Below are 14,331 nucleotides of genomic sequence, written 5' to 3'. Positions count from 1 at the left end.
ATCTCTAACCCAGTTAGAGACATCATAGTAGCTTCTTTAAAATCCTCTACCAGGAGGATTTATACAAGCAAATGGAAACGTTTCTCTTATTGGGCTAAGGCCAAGAATATTGATCCTTTCACTGCCCCTGTTCAGGCAGTTCTGGACTTCTTAGCAGAGATTTTTCATGCAGGCTCCTCTTCTTCCACAGTCAGAGTTCAATTGGCTGCTATCTCCAACTTTCATGTTGGAGTCGCAGATCATAATATTATGTCCCATAGGCTCTGCAGGGCCTTCTTGAAAGGAATTTTCCTACTAAAGCCTCCAATCAGGAATCCTCCTCCTCAGTGGGATCTAAATTTAGTGCTGACATCCTTGATTCTTCCCCCCTTCGAGCCAGCTGTTTCTTGCTCCCTGAAATTTCTTTCTTGGAAAACTTTATTCCTAGTGGCTATTACATCGCCAGGAGGGTGTCTGAACTTCATGCTCTATCGGTTCGACCCCCCTATTTGGTTTTTCACAAGGACAGAGTGTCATTGAGAACTAATCCGACCTTTCTGCCTAAGGTCGCCTCAAAACCAATTTGAATCAATCCATTGATCTCCTGTATTTTTCCGAACTATTCAGACAGAGCCGAACAAAATTACATTATCTTGATGTCCACCGTCAACTCAGATATTATTTGGACAGAACAAAAAATTTAGGAAATCTGATCAACTTTTTGTTTCCTATGCGGATAATAAGAAAGGCCTTCCTGTTTCTAAAGTAACCTTGTCTAGATGGCTTTCTTGGTCATCTCTGAAATTTATCTGCTCAGGGGAAAACAGCTGTGCTCAAAACCTAAAGCACATTCAACTAGGAGCTTAGCTACTTCTACAGCCTTTCAAGCTAGACTTCCTCTAGACACTATTTGTGCAGCGCCACTTGGGCCACTCCTCATACTTTTGTTTCCCACTACAAATTGGACTTGGCCTCCAGGGACAGAGCCAGTTTTGGCTCTACAGTCCTCAAGAGTCTGTTCCATTGAGCCACCCAGGATAGAGGTGCTAGGGACGGTCCCATCAAGCAAGAATGAAGGCGAGATTGACAACTTAACATTAAGAAGTTATGTACCTACCATAACGTTCCATGTTAGTTGTCTTCTCTCGCCTTCTTTCTTGCGACCCTCCCTCCTTCCCCCAGGCCTGGACAGACCTTGTTATAAGAAATTATTATGCTGAAGACCATTCAGACCTGGTCTTTCTTCCATCCTGTAAGTTTCTTTCTTCCTTTTGGAAGTGTTTTATGCTTGGTGTTATTGCCCTTTGTCGTCAAACGAGATCTGGGTACTTACCGCCTTGCATCATGGGATATGGGGCTGCCTCGAGCTGGTAAAAGTGACTCTCGAGCTTAGCAAGTGCCGAGTCGGAGCCGAGGGATCGGCTCCGAACCCATCAAGCAAGAAAGAAGGCGAGAGAAGACAACTAACATGGAACGTTATGGTAGGTACATAACTTCTTAGTTTCATGCTTAGCTGCCAAATTCACTCAGTTAAGAAGTCACAGTGTCATCCATGGATTCTTAAATAAATCCTAGTACTGCACTTCTACCCACTGGCATCTGTCAGTCATACCTCCTGACAGCTTGAGAACCAACCTTAGAAGAAGTATTAAGTACATTAAGGAAAATGAAGACAGGAAAGTAGCGCGCTTTGATGAAGTTGTGGTGGATATGTTCAAGATATTGGGTGCGTTAGTGGAGAAATGTCTTCTGAAAGCACTCATCACCATATAGAGAAAGGGCCATACCTCATATGACTGAAGAATAAGCATTCTAGTGCCAGTGTGTACAAGTACAAAGGAGTTCTCCACAACTGTGGGCAGTGTATAACTTCTGCATTATGTAACTGCCTGAACTGGGGCACTTTACCAACTGGTAAAAACAGAGAAGCGACTATAAATAAATGACAACAAATTATACAAACAAACAAACAAACAATTAAATGAACATTAATAGCACCAGTAAAATATTCATGACAGCATAAAAAATACTATAATAAATCGTTCAAAGCATAAAATCTTGTAATTATAAAACTCTGGCAAAAAATAGTCAACCAAAAGCTGTTTTGAAAAGTGTGCTTCTAATACCTGCTTTGAAGCCACCCAAAGTAGGAGAATCCCAGAGCCAGCCAGAAAGCAGAGTTCACAAAAGTGGACCTTGGTGGCTGAAAGCACAGCAACAAGAAGATTCCAGGTTGTTAAGGTGAAATCAAGTGAATGACCTTATGTATCAGAAAGCAGACCTCTGCAAGGCCTGTACCAGGACAGGAGGCCCTGTAGATTCATAGGATTGACAAAGGCAATGAACAAATAAATAAACCAGAACAAGGAAATGTAAATGATTTGCTGTTTGACAGGTAACAAGTGAAAATGCAATAGAATCAGTGTAATCTGATGGAACTTGGTGAACCCAGCAAGTAACTGACCTGTGGAGTTTTGCATCACTTGAAAGTGGGCAAGTTCTTAGTATGGTAGACTCACATACAAGACATTGCAGTAGCCAAAGTTGGAGGAAACCAGTGCATTATCCACAGTGGGAAGCTCAGGTTTCACAGGTGGAAACATTATGACATGACCACTACTGCAGTCTGGTCCTTCAGCATTTGTCTATCATGGAAAATCACACTAAGATCCCACACTTTGGACACAGATGACAGCTTGTCTCCACAGTAAGAAATATCTGGAGACAAGACTGGCATAGAAGACTTCCCAAGGCATAGCATTGCAGTATCATGAACACAATTTTGGAGGCATTGAGCATAAGCCAATTACTAACTATTCAGTCATGGATAAGTTCCAGATCGTGGGCTGAGTCAGAGGGACAGAAACCGAGGCTTGAGGGAACAAGAGGTAAAGTCATTAGTATGTCAATGATATTTCAAACCTTTTGAATAAATAACATCCGCTAGTGGTGACTGGTAAATGGAAAACAGCAAAGAACCATGGATAGAACCCTGTGGACACCCACAGACAACAGGGTGTGAGGAAGAAGTGTTAAACCCTGACTCCACCATCTGGGTGTGTCCATAAAGTTAGGAGGCAGATCATTTCAAAACAACACCATTGATACATTGACACGCTTTTAGATGCAAGGTCCATGAAGTCAAAGGCTGAAGACAGAGAGAAGGACCAAAACAGAGTAATAACTATGATCTCTCAACAGGAGGAGGTTTTTAAAGACTCTAGTAAGAGCCACTTAGTGCCAGCTCTTGCCTAAAATCTGGACTAAGATTCCAACTGATGATAAACCACTTTCTCATGAACCCTCCCAACAAAGGGGAACGTTGAGATTGATCAGTTTAGAAAGGGCCAAAAAACAGCCTTTTTAAGGATGGGGCAACTAAAGTCTCCTTTAGATGAGATGGAAAAAAAAATGCAAGATTATTGGCACTCCTCTTTGGAAAGAAAAAGAGCAATGACCTTTAAGGACTGTATGACAAACTTAGTTGGGCATGGGTTCAAGAACACTCTGGAGATAACAACAGTGAGGTTGTTAGTCAGGAATGACAGACTATTTCTAGTTAAACTGTGTGATCAACTTCCGTTGACCACCAACAAGGCCAGTATGACTAGAAAGATGGCCTGATATGGACCATTTTGGCAACAAAATGTTGTACCGTCAACTCATATTCTTCAAAGGATGAATCCCTTCAAGTGGCTAGACACTCTGGTTTACAAAGGTGTCTTAACAGCTTGAGTCAGGATGGCTAGAGAATTTGCTTTCTCAGAGATCACTCCAGAAATACAGGCAGATTTCTTGTATTTGATCTCAAACTGGTATTCAGAAAGTGAATATTCAGAGTAGGTTTGCCCTCTAACAGATCAGAATGCTACCATTTCCACTCTAATCTGTTCTCCTGATTTCTTTCAAGGCATGATCAAACCATGGCCTGATGAAGCAGATTAACATTACATGGAAGCACCTGATCAAAGAGTCATGACTGACAACTGATTTTAGGCATCCACAAGTCCATCAAGGTCATTAACATTATATATAGGTGTATGTTCTTGAAGAACTAATACAGATTTCTCTGGGAATACTGATCGTAGTTTTCTACAAAAAAAACATAACTAACCTTTAGAGAATGAAGGAAAAGTCAATCATAGACTGTGTGAGTGGTCAAACCAAGTCACTGATTCAGCAACAAAGTCATCAATGGACAATCCAAAAACTGGAATGCAAGATCATCTCATAGTGATAACCACCTAAGTAAACCCAAAACTCCTTATGATACACAGTAATTCCCTGATGGCCACAGAAGCCATAATAGTCCTGATATTAAAATCTCCAAAGGATAAGGTGGCACAGTGGTGCAGTGTTTAGCATTGTTGCTTCACAGCAAGAAGTTCTCCGGTTCGAGTCACATCTGGTGTGCCTTCTGTGTGGAGTCTGCTTGTCCACCCTGCATTTGCCTAGGTTTCCTCTGAGACATGCATCTCAAGTGTTGTTCCCGGGCCTCCACTGAAAATGGGCTCTGTCCCAGTAAGACTTTCCAGGTAAACAAATGTTAAATAAAATAAATAAATAAAATAAGCCAGTGGGGCTAGTTCAATACTGAGGAGATGGGAAAGTCCATGAAATTCTGCAGGACTATATGAGAAGTGCTGCAGGTGGTGGAAAATAAAGAGGCAGCTATATGAATGTTATAGGATCATAGGAAGTTGCTAGGCTATTGGCCCTGAGGCCCTTATAAGCCTAACCAAGAGTTTAACCCATGTTTAGACAAGTCAGCACCCGATGCCCCTGTCCAGTAGGGAGATGGGTAGAATCCCAGGGATGTATTTTCTGTTTCCCATCCAGTTATCCACAGTGGGGCAAGTATGAATCCCTGGGGCACTCCCGTGGTAAACAGTGCTGGAAGTGATAGGGGTGATCCTATTTTGACTCTGAAGTGCATATTTGTTAAGAAATGTTTGAACCAGCTGACAGTGTTGGGGCTAACCCCAACTTCTTGGAGGGAGTGAAATGTCAAATCCCTGTGACATATTCTAATAAACTGGTTGACCTAACAGAGGCATCAGACTTCTGCCACGCTGCATGCAAGTGCTGGAGAGGGTAACTGATAAATGAATATGCAGAGTAGTATTAAATAAGGTAGAAGGTAAGAAGTGGTTTGGGTGTAGATCAGGATGCAGCACAACCAGCTCCATATTTATAGTGAGACAACTAGCAGAGACGCTTGAGGTGAGGAAGGAGTCTAACTGGGCGTTCTTAGAGAGAAGGCATATGACAAGGTCTCAAGAAAGCTGATTTGGGCAGTCCTGCAATGGTTTGACATCCTAGACAGATTGGTAGAATTAGCGCAGGCTACTTATAAGGACTCTGTGATACAAGTGCAAACACTGTGCATCAGGGTTCAGTTCTGAGACCACTCCTGTTCATACTGATGATGAATTACATCAGCAAACAGATCAAAGGGCACAGATCAACACAAATGTATACAGACAATTGACATTACGGACAGACTGTGAACAGTACTTCAGCAAATTATAGAGGGCCGGAGTAAAAAAACGAAGGGACATGGGATGAACTTGACTGCAGAAAAGGCAGTGGGCGTGGCAGCAAATGGGAGAGATCAGAATAAGTTTAATATTGAGATAACCCGTTTCACTATTTTCCCTTTTAACAGCTTCAAGTATCTGGGAGGTGTGGTTGAGGAGAAGGGAGGTCTGAATGAGGAGGTCAAAGGTAGAATCAGAGTTGCTGCAGGCATCTGGTACAGTGTGTTGGAGACGGTATATGACAGAAGAATGCTAAAGAAGCTAAAAAGTATGATGTACAAAACATTGGTGTAACCACTACTTCTGTGTGCCACAGAAACCTGGGCAGTGAAGGCAGAACAATTCAGGAAGCCTGAGGTGATGGAGATGAAGTGCATGATACAGGTAGTAGGATGCATACTGTGGGACAGATAAAGAAATGATGAAATCCGTGCTGAAAGGAAAGCATTCCCAATTGCAAAGAAACCCAGCCACTGGGGATGCACAAGCCAATGCATTTCTTCATGCCGGTCCCAAGCCTGGATAACTGGGGAGAGTTACGTCAGGAAGGGCATCCGGTGTAAAACCTCTGCCATATAACATATGTGGACAACAATACAGATTTCCATACCGGATCAGTCGAGGCCCGGGTTAACAACGACCGCCACCAGTACTGTTAGCCAACATGGTGCTGGTGGAAATTGGGCTACTGTTGGCAGATGGAGAAGAAGAGGGGGAAAGCATGCCCAAAAGCAGAAAGAGAGGAGGAAGGTTAGGAGTGTAGTAGTGAGGGTAGGAACTTTGAATGTTGGCAGTATGACTGGTATAGGAAGAGAGCTAGCTGATATGATGGCGAGAAGGAAGGTTGATATATTGTGTGTGCAAGAGACCAGATGGAAGGGGAGTAAGGCCAGGTGTATAGGAGGCAGGCTCAAATTGTTCTATCATGGTGTGAATGGGAGGAGAAATGGGGTAGGGATTATACTGAAGGAACAGTATGCCAAGAGTGTTTTGGAGGTGAAAAGAGTGTCGGACAGAGTAATGTTTATGAAGCTGGAAATTGATGGTGTAATGATGAATTTTGTTAGTGCATATGCTCCATAAGTTGGATGTGCGACGGATGAGAAAGAAAAATTTTGGAGCGAGTTGGATGAAGTGGCGGTGAGTGTACCCAAGGGTGAGAGACTGGTGATTGGAGCAGATTTCAATGGGCATGTTGGTGAAGGGAACAGAGGGGATGAGGAAGTGATGGGCAGGTATGGTGTTAGAGAGGAATGCAGAAGGTCAGATGGTAGTGGATTTTGCAAAAAGGATGGACATGGCTGTGGTGAATATGTATTTTAAGAAGAGGGAGGAGCATAGGGTGATGTACAAGAGTGGAGGAAGATGCACACAGGTGAATTATATTCTATGCAGGAGGGCCAGGCTGAAGGAGATTGGAGACTGTAAAGTGGTGACGGGAAAGTGTAGTTAGGCGGTTTCCTATCACTCCATCGAAAGTTCATTCCATTGAAAGTTCATTCCATTGAAAGTTCATTACATCGAAAAGAATTTGCCCCCTTCCCCAATGTTGTGCGACCCTGGAGTTGATATATATAGTTAGGGGGGTGTGGGGGGCACAGCCCCCCACCTAAAATGCTTTTCGATGGAATGAACTTTCAGTGGAATGAACTTTCGATGGAGTGATAGGAAACCAGTTAGGCAGCATAGAATGGTGGTCTGTAGGATGATGTTGGTGATCAAGAAGAGGAGGACAAGTGTGAGAGCAGTGCCAAGGATCAAATGGTGGAAGTTGAAAAAGGGTGTTTGTGAGGTGGAGTTCAGGGAAGAGTTAAAACAAGCACTGGGTGGCAGTGAAGAGTTACCAAATAGCTGGGTAACTATAGCAGAGATGGTAAGAGATAGAGCTGGAAAGGTGCTTGGTGTGACATCTGGACAGAGGAATGAGGACAAGGAGACCTGGTGGTGGAATGAGGAAGTACAGGAGAATATACAGAGGAAGAGGCTGGTGAAGAAGAAGTGGGATTGTCAAAGAGAGGAAGAAGGTAGACAGGAGTATAAGGCGATGAGGTGCATGGCAAAGAGAGAGGTGGTGAAGGCTAAATATAAGGCATATGAAGAGTTGTAGGAAGGGTTGGACACTGTACCGATTGGCTAGACAGAGGGACCAAGCTGGGAAAGATGTGCAGCAGGTAAGGGTAATAAAGGATAGTGGGGGAAACTTACTCACAAGCGAGGAGCAGATGGAAAGAGTACTTTGAGGGGCTGATGAATGAAGAGAATGAGAGAGAGTGAAGGTTGGATGATGTGGGGATAGTGAATCAGGAAGTGAAACCGATTAGCAAGGAGGAAGTACGGACAGCTATGAAGAGGAAGAAAAATGGAACGGCTGTTGGTCCAGATGACATACCAGTGGAAGCATGGAGGTGGTTAGGAGAAAGGGCAGTGGAGTTTTTAACCAGATTGTTTAATGAAATCTTGGAAAGTCAGAGGATGCCTGAGGAGTGGAGAAAAAGTGTTTTGGTACCTATTTTTAAAAATAAGGGTGATGTGCAGAGCTGTAGTAATTACAGAGGGATAAAACTGATTAGTCACAGTTTGAAGTTATGGGAAAGAGTGGTAGAAGCTAGGTTAAGAAGGGAGGTGATGATTAGTGATCAGCAGTATGGTTTCCTGCCGGGAAGGAGCACTACAGATGCGATGTTTGCTCTGAGAGTGTTGATGGAGAAATATAGACAAGGTCAGAAGGAGTTGCATTGTGTCTTTGTGGACTTGGAGAAAGCATATGATAGGGTGTGTAGAGAGGAGTTGTGGTATTGTATGAGGAAGTCAGGAGTGGCAGAGAAGTATGTAAGAGTGGTACAGGATATGTGCGGGGGTAGTGTGACAGTGGTGAAGTCTGCAGTGGGAGTGACAGATGCATTTAATATGAAGGTGGGATTACATTAAGGATCAGCTCTGAGCCCTTTCTTATTTGCAATGGTGATGGACAGGTTGACAGACGAGATCAGACAGGAGGCCCCATGGACTATGATGTTTGTAGATGACATTGTGATCTGTAGTGAGAGTAGGGACCAGGTTGAGGAGAGTCTGGAGAGATGGAGATATGCTGTAGAGAGGAGAGGAGTGAAGTTCAGCAGGACTAAGACAGAATATATGTGTGTGAATAAGAGGGAGGATAGAGGAATGGTGAGGATGCAGGGAGTAGAGTTGGTGAAGGTGGATAAGTTTAAATACTTGGGATCAACAGTTCAGAGTAATGGTGAGCGTGGAAGAGAGGTGAAGAAGAGAGTACAGGCAGGGTGGAATGGGTGGAGAAGAGTGTCAGGAGCGATTTGTGACAGTGTGAAAGGGAAGGTCTACAAGAGGGTGGTGAGACCAGCTATGTTGTATGGATTGGAGACAGTGGCATTGACAAAAAGGCAGGAGTCAGAGCTGGAAGTGGCAGAGTTAAAGATGTTAAGATTTGCACTGGATATGACAAGGATGGACAGGATTAGGAATCAGTATATTAGAGGGTCAGCTCAGGTTGGACGGTTTGGAGACAAAGCCAGAGAGGTGAGATTGCATTGGTTTGGACGTGCTGAGGAGGGATGCTGAGTATATTGGGAAAAAGATACTAAGGATGAAGCTACCAGCTAACAGGAAAAGAGGAAGGCCTAAAAGGTTTATGGATGTGGTAAGAGAGGACATGTAAGTGGTTGGTGTGACAGAGCAAGATGCAGAGGACAGGAAGAAATGGAAACAGATGATCTGCTGTGGCGACCCCTAACGGGAACAGCCGAAAGAGAAGAAGTTGTTGCAGAGAAAGTCAAGCAAAACGAATTATGGTGGTTCTGTCACATGCAGGAAAGCAAAAGATGATTTGATTAAGCAGATTCAGCAGAGACCAGAAGAAAGTAAGAGGAGACCAGGATACCCAGCCAAGGGATGGATGGATTGTATGGGAAAAACCTGCATGACTATTGAAAAAGGTAAAACAGTGCCCCTGAATCAAGAGAGGGGGGTCCCTGATGATGATGAAAGGGAGCTGAGAGGGTTTTGCATGTATTTGTGGGGATACCTTTTATCCTTGGCAAAGAGGTAGATGACCAAAGTCCAAATATGAATCGTCATTCTAATGCTGGAAGTATGTTCTTGCTCTTCCAGATGATTTCTGGATACCACTGGAGACCTTTATTAAATCATGAAATGAGGAGAAGTTAGTTTAATTTCTTTTTTTTTTTTTTTTTGACAGGGGGCAGCTTACAATTCATAGACTTGATAATGAGAACTGTTAAACTGTTTCCAGCAGAAGGCGATTCATAGTGAGACCTTTGTTTTCATTCCAAATTGCAAGAGTGTACTGTGGGAGAGGGGACCAGTAACTGAGCCAGCAGTTCCTTGGTCTCGGCAAACATTTCCAAACACTCTGAACACTTGAGATGGCCAGCAATGATCAAATTGCTTCTTCAGTTTCTGGCCTTCTCACCCTAGATTCCAATTCAGCTCCATTTTTTTAAATAAATGTATGTCCTTTTCAGTTTAGATGACTGTTTAACTTCAGTATAATGTCAAATTGAAATGTATGTAGTGTGGATTCTAACTCTGTGAATTTTAAGTTAGGAAACAATCACTTTACTGAGTGAAGCGTTATCCTTTGTGGCAGTTGTATCCTTAGAAATGTTGTGTTTTTAACTCAGTTTCACTAGCCACCAAAGGAAAGTTACATCACTTTTCTTTGTTTAACTTGGAAGAGTGTAGCCCATTAACAGGACTGTAATTGCATAGTTGATTAGGATTGGTTTGGCTGGGACAAAACTGGAATTAAAGATTAAAAGACATGCACTTGTGATGGGCCTACCAGGTTCCAGCTTCTCCCCACGCAATCAAAACTCAAACTCTTTATATGAAATATACCAATATGGAATGAAGGATTCCTAGAGCAACACCAGAAACAACAGGGTTTGTAGAGAGGTGTCTAAAATGTAATTACCATGCTTCTAGATATCAGTTGATCCAGGCTTTTTAAGCGTGTTTTAAAAGTGAAAATGATTTTCTTGCACCCACCAACCTAATCAACCTGCTCAACAGTTGAAAATGGGTAGGGAATAGAAGCATTCTTAATATCACTTATTGTTATAATAACATTGTTATAGTAAAGAACTGACTGGCCTGATGAGCAGGGAAAAATCATTGTAAGTTATACTGGCAGGTTGGTTAAATAACTGTTTCTGGAGCAGTCATTTACACAATAAAGACAGTTTATTGGTATGCGAATTTACTGTTGTACATAAAATCTGTCAGAAGACCACAGAACTTGTTTTAACAGGTATTTTCTTTTTTTTTTTCACAGTATGTCTAAACAGAATAAAAGAATTGTGTACACTGTAATAGAATATTCATCTCTTCTTGATTCGTCTAACATGACACCTGCTGACTGGGCTAAAATTGCAATGGACATTAAGGTAAAATGGTTTTGTTCAGTACATTATTTCTTGTTAAACATCTAAATAGGTTTAGCAGTTCTTGTGTTACACTGTACTTAATGTAGCATTTTTTAAAGAAAAATGTGACCAGCATCCCTGAAAGTAAAGGGCATGGGTTTCTGAATTAAGGAGGTGTACTTGGTAACTGGGAATTATCAGAGGGAACTTCAAGAAGTCTTTTTTGAATGGATGGTTGCACAAAGGAAAACAAAATGTCTTGCAAAAATCATGTGATGCAATATACTGAAAAACCAAGAATCAAAAATAGTAAGCACTGTGTCTCAAAAAAATACTCCATTACCATTACCGTACGAGTTGCAAACCTGCAAGGGATGCATCCCTCCTTGTCCACTGTCCTTCCACATGAGAGGGTTTCCCATCCATCCCCAAAATAAATAAGACCTGCTGTATGTTTGCCTCCACCACACAGTGAATCACCCTTCTACTTGCATGTTTGTCTCATTTGTGAATCCTTAATTTATCCCTGAATTGATGTGGTGGTTTGGTGTTTTTACCTACTGTCAGAATTTTGGTAACTCATACATAGGTTCATAGGTAAGTACTAGATTAGCTTCCCTTGTCAGCTATTTTAAGCTGAGGCAGTTTCCCATTAACCTATCCCTTTTGTTAGAATGGCCTTACCCATTCCATGGTTAATAATTATACATAATATTAGATATTTATATACCATTCATACCATTGTGTAATATTTTGTGTTATGCAGTTTGGTGATCTCCTCCTCTCACCTCTGTGCACAGTTGCCAGTTGAAATGTAGTGACTCAGACTGTAACTGAAAGCTTTATATTTCCATCAGTGGATGACCATGGAGGCGAGAGGAATATAGTAGTAGATGTTCATCATTAGATCACTGCTGCAGTAGCCTAAGCTATATGGAGCATCCTCCCAATGTCGCTCAGACCATTTGGCCAGATTCCAAACCTTTAAGGCACCTTTCACACACCTTGACTGCGAGGGAAGCAGGATTAAAATCAGTGACTAGGGTGTCAAAACTTCAGAGCTTTTTACCTCAGAAGGAGGAGGCTAGCACCACTCCAGTGGCATAGAGGGATAAAGCCTTCCCAACAGTCTAGCCAACCGAGGTTCTATTAATGGCTCTGGTAACTGAAGGACTAACAGGGGAGGGATGGTAGTACTCATCCCAGATGGGAAGATACATGGGTATTGTCTGAGATGATCCCTAGTGAAGATCGGGGGTGTTACATTGAGGATGTGTAGTCCAGAGAGGGGAAAGAAATGTGGGCATGGCTGAGTTGTTGCAGAGGCAGTATGATATGCCAGATGCAGCTTTTGAACACATGCCCCTCAGATGCAATCATGACACTGCAGTGGGAGAGGCATAACAGGTAGGCCCAAACTAGAAATACTCCTGGCTGAAAGTGATATCGAAGAGCCCCAGGACACGCTTAAGATTCACAAATACCTTCACCGCTACCTCAGAGTAAGTCTGGGGGACAGCAGAGAAGCTGGTAGACCCTATGGTGACATGAAACACTGAGTAGGAAGGCTCTAATATGAAGCAAGTGCTCAAGAAAAAAGAGGCTATAACCCTGCCAAGTAAGATCCATTCTAATAAAAATCCCACACTCTGGCAAAAACAAAGTAGCAAAAATAAGAGGAAAAGGAAGGTTGTGGCTTCTGCAGCAGAGATCTGTTTGAAAATGTACAGTAATGGCAAGTTGACTTACACAACTGTATTTTGTCCAGTCATTCGATCACTACTGCAGTAGCCTAAGCTACAGGGGATAAATACCAGAGCTTAGAAAGCAAGGGTGATGGAAGAGGGATTAGAGTCTAAGAGCCCCTGGACAATGTGTCTGCTCTGGACCTAGAAAAGGAGTCTAGCTTTTAGTGCTTGGTAAAGGTGTGTACAGATGACAATGTTTGGGTCTGTATTTCCAGGAGTCCACATCCTTTCAAAATGCTACAGTAGTAGTCAGAGCCCTGGTAGAGTGGCTTTTGACTCTGTTTCGAAGTGTCTTGTTATGTTGAGAATACCAAAAAGCAATGGCAGGGTACAACCATTATAAATTATCTGTTTAGACACTGTTTGCCTCTTTTTCTTACCTTCATAGGAGACAAACAGATGATCGGCAGTCCTGAAGGTTTTTGTCCTGCCCAAATAGTGTCCGTTCCCTGTAGGTATCCACAGTATGCAATTTTTTTTCTCCCTCATCTTTAGGCTTTTGAAATAGAAACAGGGTGGGTCAGTGTAAACTCTGAAATTACTTTAGTCAGGAAGGATTTGTTTTCAGAGTAACCTTATTTTTGTGAAAAAGATGACACGAGGTTTTCAGTCAGCTACTTATTGCTGTAACTTCTGCTAGAAGAGTAAGGATGTTTTCCAAGGTAAGAACTTTAAATCATCCTCATGAGCAGGTACAAAAGGAAACCAAGTTTTTCCAAAACAAAATTAATATCCCAAGAAGGAGTCACCTGCCTTCTAGATGGGTGGATATGTTCAAAAATAACTTTCAAAAACTGCTTCCTTGATTTAGGGTAAAATGGGAAGTCTAAGGACAGACAACATAAATGGCCAAGAGATAAACATTGAAAGAAGACTGAGAGGCGAATATAAAAACTCACACAAACACTGAAGAATCACTGGTATCAGCCTTAAAAGGGTCCTGTTTCTTGTTTTATCACCAACTAAAAAATAATTTCCACTTGCCTACATATGATTTTCTAGTAGCAGTTTTTTTATTTGCTGCTATCAGCAGTTTAGTTCTCCAGTACAAGCTCTAACTTTCCATATGTATGGTGCACTTTAACATTCTGCAAGCAGCCTTCTGTTCAAATTAAATTTCCCTGATATCATCTGTTGTATATATAGGATGGGTCAGTACTGGCACTTACATTCACTAAGTCACATTTCAGGATTTCCCTTGCCAATACAAACTGTATACCTTTAACCAACAGTTTCTTTAACTCTCATTCAACTCTACAAATATTTACAATACTACTAATCCCATCTCTTCTAACTTTATTTCTATCTTTTCATTTTAGTTCAGACTTCTCACACTTTCTGTCATGTCTTTTACCTGTTCCTAAGCTCTCATTTCTGTTTCTGAATTCTACTTTGTCTGTTTCTTAAGCATATTTCCTTTATCTCTGCTTTCACCTTAATTATCACCAAAGATGTCCTTGTGTTCCCATGTTACATTATTCATAACATGAGGGGGATCCCTGCCTAGGCGACTCCAATGTCCAGCCAGTATATTAAAGACTTAAGCTATTGCAAGGAATGTGCAACATTGCACATAGAACAGCCGTCATCTGCCATAAAAGTGACGTCTGCACGTACCATCCGCAGAACTTCTCTGCTGCCAGAACGAATTACAGCTTC

At 42.1% G+C, this 14,331-nt stretch overlaps 1 protein-coding gene across 1 annotated transcript in view; it reads left to right on the top strand.

Annotated features, from left to right (window-relative positions):
- Positions 1-14,331, top strand: part of ASPG (asparaginase) — an 856,377-nt gene that overhangs the window by 356,712 nt on the left and 485,334 nt on the right. Inside the window, exon 3 of the mRNA XM_044073584.1 lies at positions 10,834-10,945. Coding sequence (XP_043929519.1) covers positions 10,834-10,945 — 112 coding nt within the window. The remainder of the gene's footprint in view (positions 1-10,833; positions 10,946-14,331) is intronic.

The sequence above is a fragment of the Protopterus annectens genome, chromosome 6.part0 (genome assembly GCF_019279795.1).
Source record: "Protopterus annectens isolate FY-2018-M chromosome 6.part0, PAN1.0, whole genome shotgun sequence".
In the NCBI taxonomy this organism is placed as follows: domain Eukaryota; kingdom Metazoa; phylum Chordata; order Ceratodontiformes; family Protopteridae; genus Protopterus; species Protopterus annectens.
The sequence above is the reverse complement of the archived record's forward strand: the minus strand, read 5'-3'. Positions and strand labels throughout refer to the sequence as shown.